This window comes from Tachyglossus aculeatus, chromosome X1 (assembly GCF_015852505.1).
Source record: "Tachyglossus aculeatus isolate mTacAcu1 chromosome X1, mTacAcu1.pri, whole genome shotgun sequence".
In the NCBI taxonomy this organism is placed as follows: Eukaryota; Metazoa; Chordata; class Mammalia; order Monotremata; family Tachyglossidae; genus Tachyglossus; species Tachyglossus aculeatus.
Window position 1 is genome coordinate 111,700,442 of NC_052101.1, and position 16,447 is coordinate 111,716,888.

Below are 16,447 nucleotides of genomic sequence, written 5' to 3' on the forward strand. Positions count from 1 at the left end.
GCGGTAGCAGTTTAGATGGAGAGGAAAGGGTGGACTGTAGCCAAGACGCGCAGGTTGAACCAGCGGGATTTGCTGCCTGATTGAATGTGCGGATTGAATGAGAGAGGTGAGTCGAGGATAGTGCCGAGGGTACGGGCTTGGGAGACGGGGAGGATGGTGGTGCTGTCTGCAGTGACGGGAAAGTCAGGAGGAGGACCGGGTTACGGCCAATCTCAATCAGTCAATCAATCAATCGTATTTATTGAGCGCTTACTGTGTGCAGAGCACTGGACTAAGCGCTTGGGAAGGACAAGTTGGCAGCATATAGGAATCGCAGACTAGTCTGACTTCCAAATGCCTAACACAAGAGCAGGAGGGTCTGGCAAGCCCCGGAGTCAGCATCTATCGGGATCAAGTAGCCCCAGAGCCATTACGAGCTCACTCAACCCCACGAACCACTTTTCCAACTGCTACTGGAAGAATGCATCTCCCTTCAGCTTTCTGAGGAAAGGAGCTTCCTTGGCTGTCTCCTAATAACTGTGGTTTTTGTTAAGTGCTCACTATGCGCCAACCACTGTACCACGCACTGGGGTACAGTGCGTATCCCCCATCTTACCTCCTTCTCCCCCCCATCTTACCTCCTTCCCTTCCCCACTGCACCTGTATATATGTATATATGTTTGTACATATTTATTACTCTATTTATTTTACTTGTACATATCTACTCTATTTATTTTATTTTGTTAGTATGTTTGGGTTTGTTCTCTGTCTCCCCCTTTTAGTCTGTGAGCCCACTGTTGGGTAGGGACTGTCTCTATATGTTGCCAACTTGGACTTCCCAAGCGCTTAGTCCAGTGCTCTGCACACAGTAACCGCTCAATAAATACGATTTATGATGATGATGACAGATCCTCCCCCTCTGCGTCGTTCCCTAATCCAGAATGCCGGCGGGGTGGCTTACAGTTCAAGCTGCGGTCGCCACGGGAAATTGTGATACACCAGGGCAGGACACCCCATCTGTGTGTAGTTGTACGGGACGACACGGTCTTCCTTAGCTTCATTCTCACCGCCCATCAAGGAAGGGTCGTAGATTTTCCTGCATGGGGAAAACACGAGCAGTCCATTATTACGATGAAGGGGTCCAACTCGCGACCCTGCGCCGGGATCATCTGCCTGATTGACGGCTGCCATTCCGAGGTGCTTGTGGTCCTGAGGGGTTCACTGACCTGGACTCCAAGGACTGAACGCCCTCCCTCCTCAAATCCAACAGACAATTCCTTATGGAAGAGGCCTTCCCAGACTAAGCCCCGCTTTTCCTCGTCTCCCGCTCCTTTCCGCGTCGCCCTGACTTGCTTCCTTTGCTCTTCCCCCGCCCCCTCCCAGCCCTGTAGCACTTATGTAATAATAATAATAATAATGGCATTTGTTAAGCGCTTACTATGTGCAGAGCACTGTTCTAAGCGCTGGGGGGGATACAAGGTGATCAAGTCGCCCTACGTGGGGCTCACAATCTTAATCCCCATTTTGCAGATGAGGGAACTGAGGCTCAGAGAAGTGAGGTGACTTGCCCAAGGCCACGCAGCAGACATGTGGATGAGTCGGGATTCGAACCCGTGACCTCTGACTCCAAAGCCCGTGCTCTTCCCACTGAGCCACGCTGTAATCCCGGCTCGGCCACTTGTCAGCTGTGAGACGTTGGGCAAGTCACTTAACTTCTCTGTACCTCAGTTCCCTCATCTCTAAAATGGGGATTAAGACTGTGAGCCCCACATGGGACAACCTGATCACCTTGTATCTACCTCAGCACTTAGAACAGTATTACTCTATTTATGTATTATTACTCTATTTATTTATTACTCTATTTTATTTGTACATATTTATTCTATTTATTTTATTTTGTTAATATGTTTTGTTTTGTTCTCTCTCTCCCCCTTCCAGACTGTGAGCCCGCTGTTGGGTGGGGACCGTCTCTAGATGTTGCCAACTTGCACTTCCCAAGCGCTCAGTACAGCGCTCTGCACACAGTAAGCGCTCAATAAATACAATTGAATGAATGAATGAATGCTTGGCCCATAGTAGGTGCTTAACAGATCCCATCATTACTATTATTATCGGTAATTTTATTTATCTGTATTGACGTCTGCCTCCATCCCTCTAGACTGGGAGCTCATTGTGAGCAGGGACTGTCACTGTTTATTGTTGCCTTGTACTTTCCCAAGCGCTCAGTACAGCGCTCTGCACACAGTAAGCGCTCAATAAATACGACTGAATGAATGAATGAATGCTTGGCCCATAGTAGGTGCTTAACAGATCCCATCATTACTATTATTATTATCGGTAATTTTATTTATCTGTATTGACGTCTGCCTCCATCCCTCTAGACTGGGAGCTCATTGTGAGCAGGGACTGTCACTGTTTATTGTTGCCTTGTACTTTCCCACGCGCTTAGTGCAGCGCTCTGCACACAATAAGCGCTCAATAAATACGGTTGAATGAATGAATGAATGCTTGGCACATAGCAGGTGCTTAACAGATCCCATCATTACTATTATTATTATCGGTAATTTTATTTATCTGTACTGATGTCTGCCTCCATCCCTCTAGACTGGGAGTTCATTGTGAGCAGGGACTGTCACTGTTTATTGTTGCCTTGTACTTTCCCAAGCTCTCAGTACAGCGCTCTGCACATAGTAAGCGCTCAATAAATACGATTGAATGAATGAATGAATGCTTGGCCCATAGTAGGTGCTTAACAGATCCCATCATCATTATTATTATTATCGGTAATTTTATTTATCTGTATTGATGTCTGCCTCCATCCCTCTAGACTGGGAGCTCACTGTGAGCAGGGACTGTCACTGTTTATTGTTGCCTTGTACTTTCCCACGCGCTTAGTACGGTGCTCTGCAAACAGTAAGCGCTTAATAAATACAACCGAATGAGCGAATGAATGAATTATGAACAGACGCCCAAGAGCCTCCCTCTGCGACAAAGCGCGGAGCAAGCAAGTCTGGGAGGTTGGTAAATCAATCAATCGATCAATCAATCGTATTTATTGAGCGCTTACTGTGTGCTGTCGACCAATCAGTTGGAAGTCCTGATGCCAGGATTCCCGGGAAGCGCTCCGAGATGGAGACAGCAGCCCGCGGCTCCAGAAGCCCTAGCCCCGTCCGAGTGGGATGACAGCTGTTAACCTCCCTTGGTGCAGATTCCGGCTATAAAGGGAATCATCCGCAAGCTGGACACGACCAGGGAGCCGAACGATCCACTTCACCCTCGCCAGCGTCAATCGTGCCCTGCCTCGGAGCACGTACTTCCGAAGCACTTAGTACAGTGCCCTGCACACGGTAAGCGCTCAGCAGATCCGACCGAACGAATATCGAGCACCGGGGCTCCAGGCCCGAGGCAATAATTACAAGTCAGACACAGGAGGAATGGGGGCGGCGGGGGGGGAATTGAGGGAGGAGCTGGGGTTCATTTTGTCTCTTATGAACACCAGGTCTCGGCAACATAGAGAAGAAGCAGAACGGGAAATCCTAAAATGAGGAAATAAAAGGACAATTCTTGCATCCCTTTGCCACACGAGAGAAGGGAAACCATACAAAACCCAGCAGGGTTGAGCTAAGCAGATGCAAACTTACTTGCTGATAGTGTAGGCGAAGTTTTCCACCAGGACCTTTGTGTTCATGATGCCTCTGTTGCAGACTGTGATGTCCCTGCAGAGAACAAACATATCAGACTGTGAGCCCACTGTTGGGTAGGACCCGTCTCTATATGTTGCCAACTTGGACTTCCCAAGCGCTTAGTACAGTGCTCTGCACACAGTAAGCGCTCAACAAACACGACTGATTGATTGGTTGATATCAAAGAAGCCGCGGCCTAGCGAAATGTTCGCTCTCCTAAAGACGTCCTGGCAAGACATCCGCAGGGTCTTTCCTGGTAAAGAGCTCGCGCTGATGGTATTGATTAAGCGCTTACTATGTGCCAAGCACTGTTCTAAGCGCTGGGGTGGATGCAGGCTAATCAGGTTGGACACGGTCCCTGCTCCACGGGGGACTCGCAGGTAACTGAGGCACGGAGAAGTGAAGTGACTTGCCCAAGGTCACACAGCAGGTGAGCGGCAGAGCCGGGATTAGAACCCAGGTCCTTCTAACACCCAGGCCCATGCTCTACCAGCCATGCTGCTTCCTATGCTGCCTGTCCACCATGGACATCCTTGTTCCTTTCCGCTATCTAATGATAATTATAATATAATCTAAGAATAAAATATATAATATAATAATATAGTATATAGTATATAATATAATAATGATATTAATATATAATATAATATTGATATAATAATAATGATGATGATGATGGCATTTATTAAGCGCTTACTGTGTGCCAAGCACTGTTCTAAGCACTGGGAAGGTTACAAGGTGATCAGGTTGTCCCCCGGGGGGCTCACAGTCTTAACCCCCATTTTACAGACGAGGTAACTGAGGCCCACAGAAGTGAAGTGACTTGCCCAAAGTCACACAGCTGACAATTGGCGGAGCCAGGATTTGAACCCATGACCCCTTTGCCCTCTTAGCATAAACTTTTCATAGTTTAAAAGTTTCAAATCTTTTTTAAAAAGGAAGAATAGAAGGCCATCTATTTCCATGGACGGAGCAGCGTGGCTCAGCGGAAAGAGCCCGGGCTTTGGAGTCAGAGGTCATGGGTTCAAATCCCGGCTCCGCCAACTGTCGGCTGTGTGACTTTGGGCAAGTCACTTCACTTCTCTGGGCCTCAGTTCCCTCATCTGTCAAATGGGGATGAAGACCGGGAGCCCCCCGTGGGACAACCTGATCACCTTGTAACCTCCCCGGCGCTTAGAACAGTGCTTTGCACATAGTAAGTGCTTAATAAATGCCATCATTATTATTATTTCCACTGATAAACTGATATCATTGTTATTGTGCCTACAAGGAATATTTGTGTATAGCAACCTGTAGTTACTGTGGCCATAGCAATGACCTTTTCATTCATTCATTCATTCATTCATTCAATCATATTTTTTGAGCGCTTACTGCGTGAAGAGCACTGTACTAAGCGCTTGGGAAGTACAAGTCGGCAACATCTACAGCCGGTCCCTATCCAACAGCGGGCTCACAGGCTAGAAGGGGGAGACAGACAACAGAACAAAACATATTAACAAAATAAAATAAATAGAATAAATATGTACAAATAAATAAATAAATAAATATATTCATTCATTCAATCGTATTTATTGAGTGCTCACTGCGTGCAGAGCACTGTACTAAGCGCTTGGGAAGCACAAGTCGGCAACATCTAGAGACGGTCCCTAACCAACAGCGGGCTCACACGCTAGAAGGGGGAGACAGACAGCAAAACAAAACATATTAACAAAATAAAATCAATAGAATAAATATGTACAAATAAAATAAATAAATAAATTCATTCATTCATTCGATCGTATTTATTGAGCGCTTACTGCGTGCAGAGCACTGGACTAAGTGCTTGGGAAGTACAAGTTGGCAACATCTAGAGACGGTCCCTACCCAACAGTGGGCTCACAGGCTAGAAGGGGGAGACAGAGAACAAAACCAAACACAATAACAAAATAAAATAAATAGAATGAATATGTGCAAATAAAATAAATAAATAAATAAATAAATTCATTCATTCAATCGTATTTATTGAGCGCTTACTGCGTGCAGAGCACTGGACTAAGGGCTTGGGAAGTACAAGTCGGCAACATCTAGAGACGGTCCCTACCCAACAGTGGGCTCACAGTCTAGAAGGGGGAGAGAGACAACAAAACCAAACATATTAACAAAATAAAATAAATAGAATAAATATGTACAAACAAAATAAATTAATAAATTCATTCATTCATTCAATCGCATTTATCGAGCGCTCACTGTGTGCAGAGCACTGTATTAAGCGCTTGGGAAGTCCAAGTTGGCAACATCTAGAGACGGTCCCTACCCAACAGTGGGCTCACAGTCTAGAAGGGGGAGAGAGACAACAAAACCAAACATATTAACAAAATAAAATAAATAGAATAAATATGTACAAACAAAATAAATAAATAAATAAATAAATTCATTCATTCATTCAATCGTATTTATTGAGCGCTTACTGCGTGCAGAGCACTGTACTAAGGGCTTGGGAAGTATAAGTCGGCAACATCTAGAGACGGTCCCTACCCGACAGCGGGCTCACAGTCTAGAAGTAATAAATAAATGGGGTAATAAATACGTACAAACGTACAAACCTCATACCTACCGTACAACTTCGATCCTTTTATTCAGGGGACATCCAAGAACAATGAGAGCTGTCTGTAGGCACAAAAGAGACGCAAAAATTTAGCAGCATTCCCAATCCAATATTACCCGCTGGCCATCTCTCGAGGGGTTGTGGCCTACCTTGCCAAACGTAAAATCAGAAGGCCCACTGATTTGCCGCCCCAGCACCGAATTTCGGTCCTCAACCTTTAAAGGCCAGACACTAGAAAGGCCAGAAGCTTTATACTCACCAGGGGCTGGAGATCTATACAGGAAACGCCTTTGTACGCTATGTCCACCGTGACGGTAGATAAGCTCGATAGCTTCTGGCTTCAGAGGAGAAGGAGAAGAGGAGCCTTTAATCACCCGCGTAGAACAAAGAAATGGTGACCATTCTCCCCTCGCCCCCCATCCCCTGGCAAAATGGATCAGCAGGGATCTGAGCGGAAGCAGCGTGGCTCAGTGGCAAGAGCCCGGGCTTTGGAGTCAGAGGTCGGGGTTCGAATCCCGGCTCTGCCAACTGTCAGCTGGGTGACTTTGGGCATGGCACTTCGCTTCTCTGGGCCTCAGTTCCCTCATCTGGAAAATGGGGACGAAGACTGGGAGCCCCCCGTGGGACAACCTGATCACCTTGCAACCTCCCCAGCGCTTAGAACAGTGCTTTGCACATAGTAAGCACTCAATAAATACGATTGATTGCCCACTGTTGGGTAGGGACTGTCTCTATATGTTGCCAACTTGTACCTCCCAAGCACTTAGTACAGTGCTCTGCACACAGTAAGCGCTCAATAAATACGATTGATTGATAGTAAGCGCTTAATAAATGCCATCATTATTATTATTATTATTACTATTATCTATTACTATTATTACTATTATCACAGTCTTTTAGACTGTGAGCCCACTGTTGGGTAGGGACTGTCTCTATATGTTGCCAACTTGTACTTCCCAAGCGCTTAGTCCAATGCTCTGCACACAGTAAGCGCTCAATAAATACGATTGATTGATTGATAATAAGCACTTAATAAATGCATCATTATTATTATTATTACTATTATCTATTACTATTATTACTATTATAATTACTATTACTATTATCACAGTCTTTTAGACTGTGAGCCCACTGTTGGGTAGGGACTGTCTCTATATGTTGCCAACTTGGACTTCCCAAGTGCTTAGTCCAGTGCTCTGCACACAGTAAGCGCTCAATAAATACGACTGATTGATTGATTGATATTATCACCTTCAGAGGAATGATGGAGAGACAGAGGTTTGAACAATCCTCCGGTGTATCTGTCCTATGGAGACAGCTCAGGCAGACCCCTCGGGCTGAAAATCCACTTTGGGATCCGAAAGGGTTGGACGTTTTCGACCAGAGGTATCCAGTTGGGCTGTTTACATGGAACAGATTGATGGGACAATCGCTCAAATATCCATTCCACTCGGGCTGCTCAGATCCCGCAACAGGATCGGTGGATCCTCAGGCTAGAAGGGAATTTAAGGAGCCATCTAATAATAATAGTAATAATAATAATAATGGCATTTATTAAGCGCTTACTATGTGCAAAGCACTGTTCTAAGCGCGAGGGAGGTTACGAGCGACGTCATGGAAATAAGCCCTCCCCTGCCAGCCACAGGCATCCCGACAGGGTGCCCGGCGGGAAGGGGGTGGTCAGAGGGTCAGAAATTTAAAAGGACTTAGCTCAGTCTCCCTCCATCGGCCTTTACGGTATGAAAGGGCCCGGTCTGATGCCAGCGGAGCCCTGAATGTGCAGGTGTAAACTGAGGCAGAGCTGAAAGCTCCTAATTCATCCCCAACAGCTCCAGAGCCCGTGGCTCAGTGGCAAGAGCCCGGGCTTTGGAGTCAGAGGTCAGGGGTTCAAATCCCGGCTCTGCCGACTGTCAGCTGGGTGACTTTGGGCAGGTCACTTCACTTCTCTGGGCCTCAGTCCCCTCATCGGTAAAACGGGATGAAGACTGTGAGCCCCCCGTGGGACAACCTGATCACCCTGTAACCCCTCCCCCCGCCCCCCCCCCCAGGGCTTAGAACAGTGCTTTGCACATAGTAAGTGCTTAATGAATGCCATCATTATTATTATTATTTTTATCCTGGCCCCATCTCAGCCCTGGGGCGCCCAGGGCAATTCCAGAATTGACTCAGAGGTTACCAGCCCAAACAGTCTCTAGACTGTAAGCTCACAGTGGGCAAGGGAATGTGTCTGTTTATTGCTATACTGTACTCTCTCAAGTGCTCAGTACAGTGCTCTGCACACGATAAATGCTTAATAAATACAATTAAATGAATGAACTTGCTTGAGAGGACCTACGGGGTTCCCTTTTGGGGTGAAACTCCTCCCCAGCACCCCCAGGGCCAAACAGGGTTCACCCAAGTCTTCCCAGGGCCCTGGGGACTGAGCCAGGCCACGGGCCTCACTGAATGAGCGTGGTTTAGTGGAAAAAGCCCAGGTTTGGGAGTCAGGGGTCATGGGTTCTAATCCCGGCTCTGCCGCTTGTCAGCTGGGTGACTCTGGGCAGGTCGCTTTCACTTCCCTGTGCCTCAGTTCCCTCATCTGGAAAATGGGGATTAAGACTGTGAGCCCCATGTGGGACAACCTGATCACCTTGTATCTACCCCAGTGCTTAGAACAGTTCTTGGCACAAAGTAAGCGCTTAACAAATACCATCATTATTACTACTACTATTATTATTATTATTATTATTATTATTATTATTATTATTATTATTATTATTACAATGGACACAAAACACCACCTTAGCAGGCAGGAGAGCAGGGCGGAGCCTGCTAAGAAAAAGGGCCCATCACCATTTTCACTCATTTATTGGAGGAGGCTCCAACAGCTCAACCTTACACAATGAACTCTAGAAGGAAGGGTCCTCTCAGGGCCCCTAGGGCTGTGGCCTGGCCCCCGTTCAGGGATATTTCCTCTCATGACTTTAACGGGAGGGTCCTGCTACAAACAGAAGCAACGTGGCTCAATGGAAAGAGCCCACGTTTGGGAGTCAGGGGTCATGGGTTCTGATCCCGGCTCTGCCGCTTGTCAGCTGGGTGACTCCGGGCACTTTCACTTCTCTGTACCTCAGCTCCCTCATCTGGAAAATGGGGATTAAGACTGTGAGCCCCACGTGGGACAACCTGATCACCTTGCATCCCCCTCAAGCACTTAGAACAGTGCTCGGCACATGGTAAGCGCTTAACAAATACCATTATTAGTAGTAGTAGTAGTATTGAATAGCGACCTCAATTTCTCCCTCACAGATCCCCTTCTGTCGCTCATGTTCCTACTTCCTTCCAGATGAGCCACAGTGACACGCAGAAGGAGTGTGATGTTAGGGGCGACATGCTCTCTGCTGCTCTAATTTCCTCCAGCCCGAGTCCTCCCTGGGGCCTGAGTGTGGGGTCAACTGCTCCCACATCCACCGGACAAGCCTTGTAGACAAGAGCAGCAGCAGCTAAATGGCACGTTTCAGAAATCCGATAATGCACTGGCACCAGACGGGGGACAGGTCGGCTGAAAAGTTGGACTGTCCAGTATACAACCATCCATCTGGCCACCCAACTCGCATTTCCTCAACTTAGTGTGGCAGGTGGCGAGACCAGAGACGGGGAAGAGGGAGGGGAGGGGAGAAGGAGGAGGTAAGCTCGTTGTGGGCAGGGAATGTGGCTACCAACTCCGTCGTCCCCCTCCCAAGCACTTAGCACAAGGCTCTGCACACAGTAAGCGCTCAACAATGGCTTTGTTGTGTCCAGTGGCTCCCAGTGAGGTCAGGGGGAAAGATTCACGTCCGGAGACTTGGGCCCCAAATTCCTCATAAAGTTGAAAAAGTGACGAAGCGGCGTGGCCTCGCGGAAAGGGCCCAGGCCTCGGAGTCAGAGGAGCTGACTCTGTGCCTCAGTTCCCTCATTTGCAACAATTCCTCCCCCCCCCCCTCCATCCCCCCCGCCTTACCTCCTTCCCTTCCCCACAGCACCTGTATATATGTATATATGTTTGTACGGATTTATTACTCTATTTATTTATTTATTACTCTATTTTTACTCTATTACTCTATTACTCTATATTTATTATTACTCTATTTATTTATTACTCTATTTATTTATTTTACTTGTACGTTTTTCTTCTACTTATTTTATTTAGTTAATATGTTTGGTTTTGTTGTCTGTCTCCCCCTTCTAGACTGTGAGCCCGCTGTTGGGTAGGGACCGTCTCTAGATGTTGCCAACTTGTACTTCCCAAGCGCTTCCCAAGCGCTCACACAGTAAGCGCTCAATAAATATGATTGAATGACTGAATGAATGAATGAATGAATGAATGAACGCCTGTTCTTTCTCCTATTTAGACTAGGAGCCCCAGGAGGGACCCGATTATCTGGTATCTACCCCGGCACTTAGTACGTTGCTTGGCACATAGTAAGGGCTTTGAAAATACCATGATTGTGATTATTGTTAATAACTATTATTAGTAATCATAATGAAGCGCTTGGTACAGTGCTCTGCACACAGTAAGCGCTCAATAAATATGACTGATTGATTGATAATGAAGAAAAGCAGTACCTGGAAGTGAAATCCTTCTCGGTCTTCTCAGAAATGTGTTGCTGAACTAATGCTATTTTCTGTGGAAGCCAAGCACAGGGGTTATACGCTGCAACACACGCATGGGCTTGTTCAGTTTTAATACCAATTAGTAAATTACAGTGGGTGTAGGAACAATGAAGAAGGGAACATTGGGAAGGGTGCAGCTAACTCAGCTGTGCACACAGAAGAACGGTCCCTCTGGCTCGACCCCACGCCCGGGTCTCTGCTATCGCCCTAAAATCCGTCTGGGCCTGGACCGTGAGCCTCTTGCTGGACGGCGGAGGATGAGTGAAGTAATAATAATAACAATAATAATAATGGCATTTATTAAGCGCTTACTATGTGCAAAGCACTGTTCTAAGCGCTGGGGAGGTTACAAGGTGATCGGGTTGTCCCAGGGGGGACTCACAGTTTTAATCCCCATTTTCCAGATGAGGTAACTGAGGCCCAGAGAAGTTAAGTGACTTGCCCAAAGTCACACAGCTGACAACTGGCGGAGCCGGGATTTGAACCCATGACCTCTGACTCCAAAGCCCGCGCTCTTTCCACTGAGCAACGCTGCTTCTCCAAGTAGGCTTAGGCATCTAAGGTGGCCACGAATGGACCACCCGCAAACCGAATAAGGCGACCCGTGACTTCACACGTGTTTCTCCGATCACACGGCGTAAGCCGGTGGCAGGCACTGGAGAAGCGGCACGGGCTAGCGGAAAGAGCGTGGGCTCGGGGGTCACGGGACTTGAATTCTACCCCCGCCTCTGCCAACTGCTTGCTGTGTGACCCCGGGCAAGTCACTTCGCTTCTCTGTGCCTCGGTTCTCCTGTTCTCCCTCCTTCTCAGATGGTGAGCCCCCCGCGGGGTCGTTCACCTGCATCTACCTTAGCACTCGGCGTCTGACGCATAGCGAGCGCTTACCGAATACCGGAAAAAGACAAGAGCCACTTGAGAGAAATCTGCAGGCTCGGCCCAGGCCTGGAGAATTTTTCTGGAGGGACCCCAGAATCTCTCTTTCGCTCCAGAGCTTTGGCGTTCCCTCTCGGGTCAGCGTGAAGTTCGCTGCACGGTCCAAGCCGCAGAAACTCGGTGGCGGGGGCCACGGTGGAAAGAGGCCCCGTACTACACTGGCTACACTGGCACCAGAGAGGGGAAAAGTTGGACTGTCCAGTATGAAACCATCCATCTGGCCACCCAACCTGCACTTCCTCAACTCGGTGTGGCAGGTGGCAAGATCAGAGACGGGGAAGAGGGAGGGGAGGGGAGAAGGAGGAGGTAAGCTCGTTGTGGGCAGGGAATGTGGCTACCAACTCCGTTGCCCCCTCCCAAGCACTTAGTACAAGGCTCCGCACGCAGTAAGCGCTCAATAAATATCAACGATGATGATGATGATGGAGCAGAACGGGGAGGAAGGAAAAAGAGGTGGGGGAAGAGGAGGAAAGGGGGCAAGACAGGTACCACATGCCTGCTTCCACCGCTGCCATCTCTTCAGGCCCGGCGGCCCCGGCAGTCACGGAGCCCGGAGAGGGCCAACCCTGCCATTTCTGCCCAAACCGCGTCAGTGGCGGCACAGGCCTGAGAGAACCGGTTGCACCGAGGCAGTCGGTTCGAAGCAGTCACACGGCCCGAGGCGGGCCAGTTGAGCTGGGGCTGCTGGCCGCCACTCTCCCCTTAGCCAAATACAGCTACCCCCGAGGAACTGGTGGTCAAGAGAGTTGCTGCTGCCCAAAGCCTCCCGCTTCTATCTTCCCCCGATCCTCCCTTCTTATATGATAATAATAATGATGATGGCATTTGTTAAGCGCTTACTATGTGCAAAGCACTGTTCTAAGCGCTGGGGAGGAGACAAGGTGATCAGGTTATCCCACGAGGGGCTCACAGTCTTAATCCCCATTTTACAGATGAGGCCACTGAGGCACAGAGAAGCTAAGTGACTTGCCCATGGTCACACAGCTGACAATTGGCAGAAGCGGGATATGAACCCATGACCTCTGACTCCAAAGCCCGGGCTCTTTCCACTGAGCCACGCTGCTCCCACAGCTCTTCCCATCTTCAAAGCCCTACAAAAAAAACACCTCCCTTAGGAGACATTTCCCTGATTTACATAAATTACTACATACATAAAGCACTGCGGGTGGGTGAAAGCGCACAAGTGCTGAGGTGATAGTTGGGAGAAGAAAAATGACAGTATTCCTCGAGGGCGGGGATTGCCTCTTCTACCCCTACCGTACTGTCCCAAACGCTCAGCACGCTGCTCCCGCAACCAGTGGGTGCTCAATAAATACCGCCGGTCGGCTGAGTCGGGGTGGCACGGCTGAGGGGGCCGAAGGGGAGAGGAGAGAGGAAGAGCAGGGAATGGTAGGGGAAGCCGGAGAGTAGGGAAGTCGGAGGCGGGCAAGGCGGGTGATGGAGGAGGGATGTCCAGAGCCCCGTCCAGCCAAAGAGGTTAGGTCGGGCCTTAAATCGTGAGTCAGGAAGGGTTGAGCACTATCAGGTTCAAACCGGGCTGTGCTTAGTACAGGGCTTGCCACATAATAAGCACTTAACAAATACCATAATAATAATAATTATTATTATTATTACTATAAGGCACTAAGCTCAGCCCCAGGACATGTTCCCTTTTGGCAATACGCCCTTGGGGCAACAGGCCGGGGGGAGCGCTCCGTGGCCCGGGATTAACCCACCTGTGTAAACAAAATGCTCTCAGAACCGGTTCATTAAGACGGCCCGTACCGCCACTTATAAACGGATGATAACCGATTACCGTTCAGTCATCAGGACACGATAGGACTGGAGCTCACCAGTATGAACTGAATGTTTCCATCAGAGGTGTAGCCATTTTCCAAGATCTGAACTTGGAATCCAAGCGAATGGGGATTGCTCACAGTTACCTGGAAGGAAATAAGGAAATCACAAACACGACAGCTGACGCCAAAAGCCATTACCGACAGGTACATAAATGCCGTGGGCATTCTCAGATCGGAATTGACTCAGAGAATTATACAGCTCAGATAATATTGGATTGGGAATGCTGCTAAATTTCTGTGTCTCTTTTGTGCCTACAGACAGCTCTCATTGTTCTTGGATGTCCCCTGAATAAAAGGATCGAAGTTGTACGGTAGGTATGAGGTTTGTACGTATTTATTACCCTATTTATTATTTCTAGACTGTGAGCCCGCTCTTCTAGACTGTGAGCCCGCTGTCGGGTAGGGACCATCTCTATATGTTGCCAACTTGGACTTCCCAAGCGCTTAATACAGTGCTCTGCACGCAGTGAGCGCTCAATAAATACGATGGAATGAATGAATTTATATTTATTTATTTATTTATTTTATTTGTACATATTTATTCTATTTATTTTATTTTGTTAATGTGTTCTGTTTTGTTGTCTGTCTCCCTCTTCTAGCCTGTGAGCCCGCTGTTGGGTAGGGACCGTCTAGATGTTGCCGACTTGTACTTCCCAAGCGCTTAGTACAGTGCTCTGCATGCAGTAAGCGCTCAATAAATACGATTGAATGAATGAATGAATTACTCTGGGTTAGGATTATGTCTATTGCCCAAGTTGAAGGGAGTGAATATTGTGTTTACAGAGCTGTATGTCTACACCAGGGATTTTTTTTTTTTAATTCTGTAACACCTCCCCTCTGCCTCAATCTGGTGCTGGGAGGGAAAGGATTAGTCAGAGTGGCAAAAGTGATGCCACAGTGCACTAATTCTCTAGTCCTGACCTCGCATCTGACCCGCAATCTCACAGCTCCACTTGGATGTCCGGCCGACACCTCCAACGCATTCATTCATTCCTTCCTTCCTTCATTCAATCAATCGTATTTATTGAGCGCTTGCTGCGTGCAGAGCACTGTACTAAGCGCTTGAAAAGTACAATTCAGCAACAGAGATAATCCCTGCCCACAACGGGCTCACAGTCTAGAAGCGGGGAGACAGACATCGAAACAAATAAACAGGCATCAATAGCATCAATATAAATAAATAGAATTATAGATATATACACATCATTAATAATAAAAATAGAATTATAAATATGTACCTATAAACATACAAGTGCTGTGTGTGAGTGAGAGAGAGCGTACGCACGTGCCTGGGTCTTTTTTGAAGCTGCTGTTCAACTCATCAATCATTCCTATTTCTTGAGTGCTTACTGTGTGCAGAGGCACTGTACTAAGCACTTGGGAAAGTATAATACAATAGAGTTAGCAGATGCGATCCCTGCCCGCTAAGAGCTTAAAGTCTACTCATTCAACCGGTCTAACAGAGAACTCCTCAACTCCCTCCTAACCTCACTCCTCTCCCTAGCTTTCCCGTCTCATTCGACCACACCACCATCCCACCCGGCCCGGAAGCCCGCAACATCAGTGTTTGCCCCAACTCCAGGTGACCGTTCAACACTCGCATTTGGGCTCCTGCCAAACCGCGCACAACCTCTCCCTGATCCGCCCCTTCCCCTCCAGCTAAACTGCCGCCAGCTCGGCACCAGCTCTGGCCTTGTCACGGCTACACTGTCGCATTTGGCATCCAAATCGCCGTAGCCGGCGACTCCGCTGCCACCCGCCTTGCGGCACTCCTCGACTCCGCCAACCTCCTGCTCCACCCCACCTCGCCCACTCACCAACTCGGACAAATGCTCGATCTCATCATCTCTAACCGCCGCACAGTCTCCACCCTCACCGACTGGGAAATCCCCCTATCTGACCACAACCTTCTCACTTGCCTCCTCTCTCACAGTCCTCCTCCCCGTAAACCTGTACCGCTCCCTCGCAGAGACCTCCTCTCTCTCGGCGCATCACAGCCCACCGAGCCTCCCTACCCACTCTGGGTGACCAAACGGATGCTCTCAACTCCACCCTCCCTATTCGACTCAACTCGCTCCCTCTATCCCTTCGTCGCTCTCGCACCACTAACCCGCCGCCCTGGATCACCTCCACCTTCCGCCTCCTTCGTTCTTATGCCCGAGATGCCGAATGCCACTGGCGGAAATCTAAACGCCAGGCCAACCTTGTCCACTTTTAAGTCTGTCCTGTCTTGCCTTAACTCTGCCCTCTCCTCTGTCCGGCCAAACTATTTCTCTTCCCTTATCGACACCCATGCCCGTCACCCTCGTCAGCTGTTCCGGGCATTTAACTCCCTCCTCAGGCCCCCTGTTCCTCCCCCTCCCCCATCCCTCCCCCCCAACCATCTGGCCGCCTACTTCATTAGGAAAATTAACACCATCAGGTCTGAGCTCCCCCAAATCACCCCCCGCCCATCCTCTCGAACCCCTCTTCTACTCTTCCATCCTTCCCAGCAGTATCTTCAGAGGAGATCTCCTCCCTCCTCTCAAGTGCCACCCCCCTCCACATGGGCTTCAGACCCCATTCCCCCTACCTTATTAAAACTCTCGTCCCTTCCCTCCTCCCCTCAACGTCCATCTTCAACCTCTCACTTGCCAACGGCTTCTTCCCTTCTGCCTTCAAACATGCCCATCCTAAAAAAACCCTCCCTTGACCCCCCAACCCCCTCCAGTTATCGCCCCATCTCCCTCCTACCCTTCCTTTCCAAACTCCTGGAGCGAGTCGTCTACACTCGCTGCCTCGAATTCCTCTCCTCCAACTCA

General features: G+C 48.7%; 1 protein-coding gene across 3 annotated transcripts in view; it reads right to left on the minus strand.

Moving 5' to 3' along the window:
• CATSPERD (cation channel sperm associated auxiliary subunit delta) overlaps window positions 1–16,447 on the minus strand; it is an 83,812-nt gene that overhangs the window by 11,049 nt on the left and 56,316 nt on the right. For all 3 annotated transcript variants that reach the window (XM_038740238.1, XM_038740237.1, XM_038740236.1), the window contains 6 exons: window positions 13,641–13,730; window positions 10,828–10,886; window positions 6,506–6,584; window positions 6,256–6,308; window positions 3,621–3,695; window positions 941–1,075 (listed from right to left, as the gene is read on the minus strand). In XM_038740238.1, the coding sequence (XP_038596166.1) occupies window positions 941–1,075; window positions 3,621–3,695; window positions 6,256–6,308; window positions 6,506–6,584; window positions 10,828–10,886; window positions 13,641–13,730 (491 nt within the window). The remainder of the gene's footprint in view (window positions 1–940; window positions 1,076–3,620; window positions 3,696–6,255; window positions 6,309–6,505; window positions 6,585–10,827; window positions 10,887–13,640; window positions 13,731–16,447) is intronic.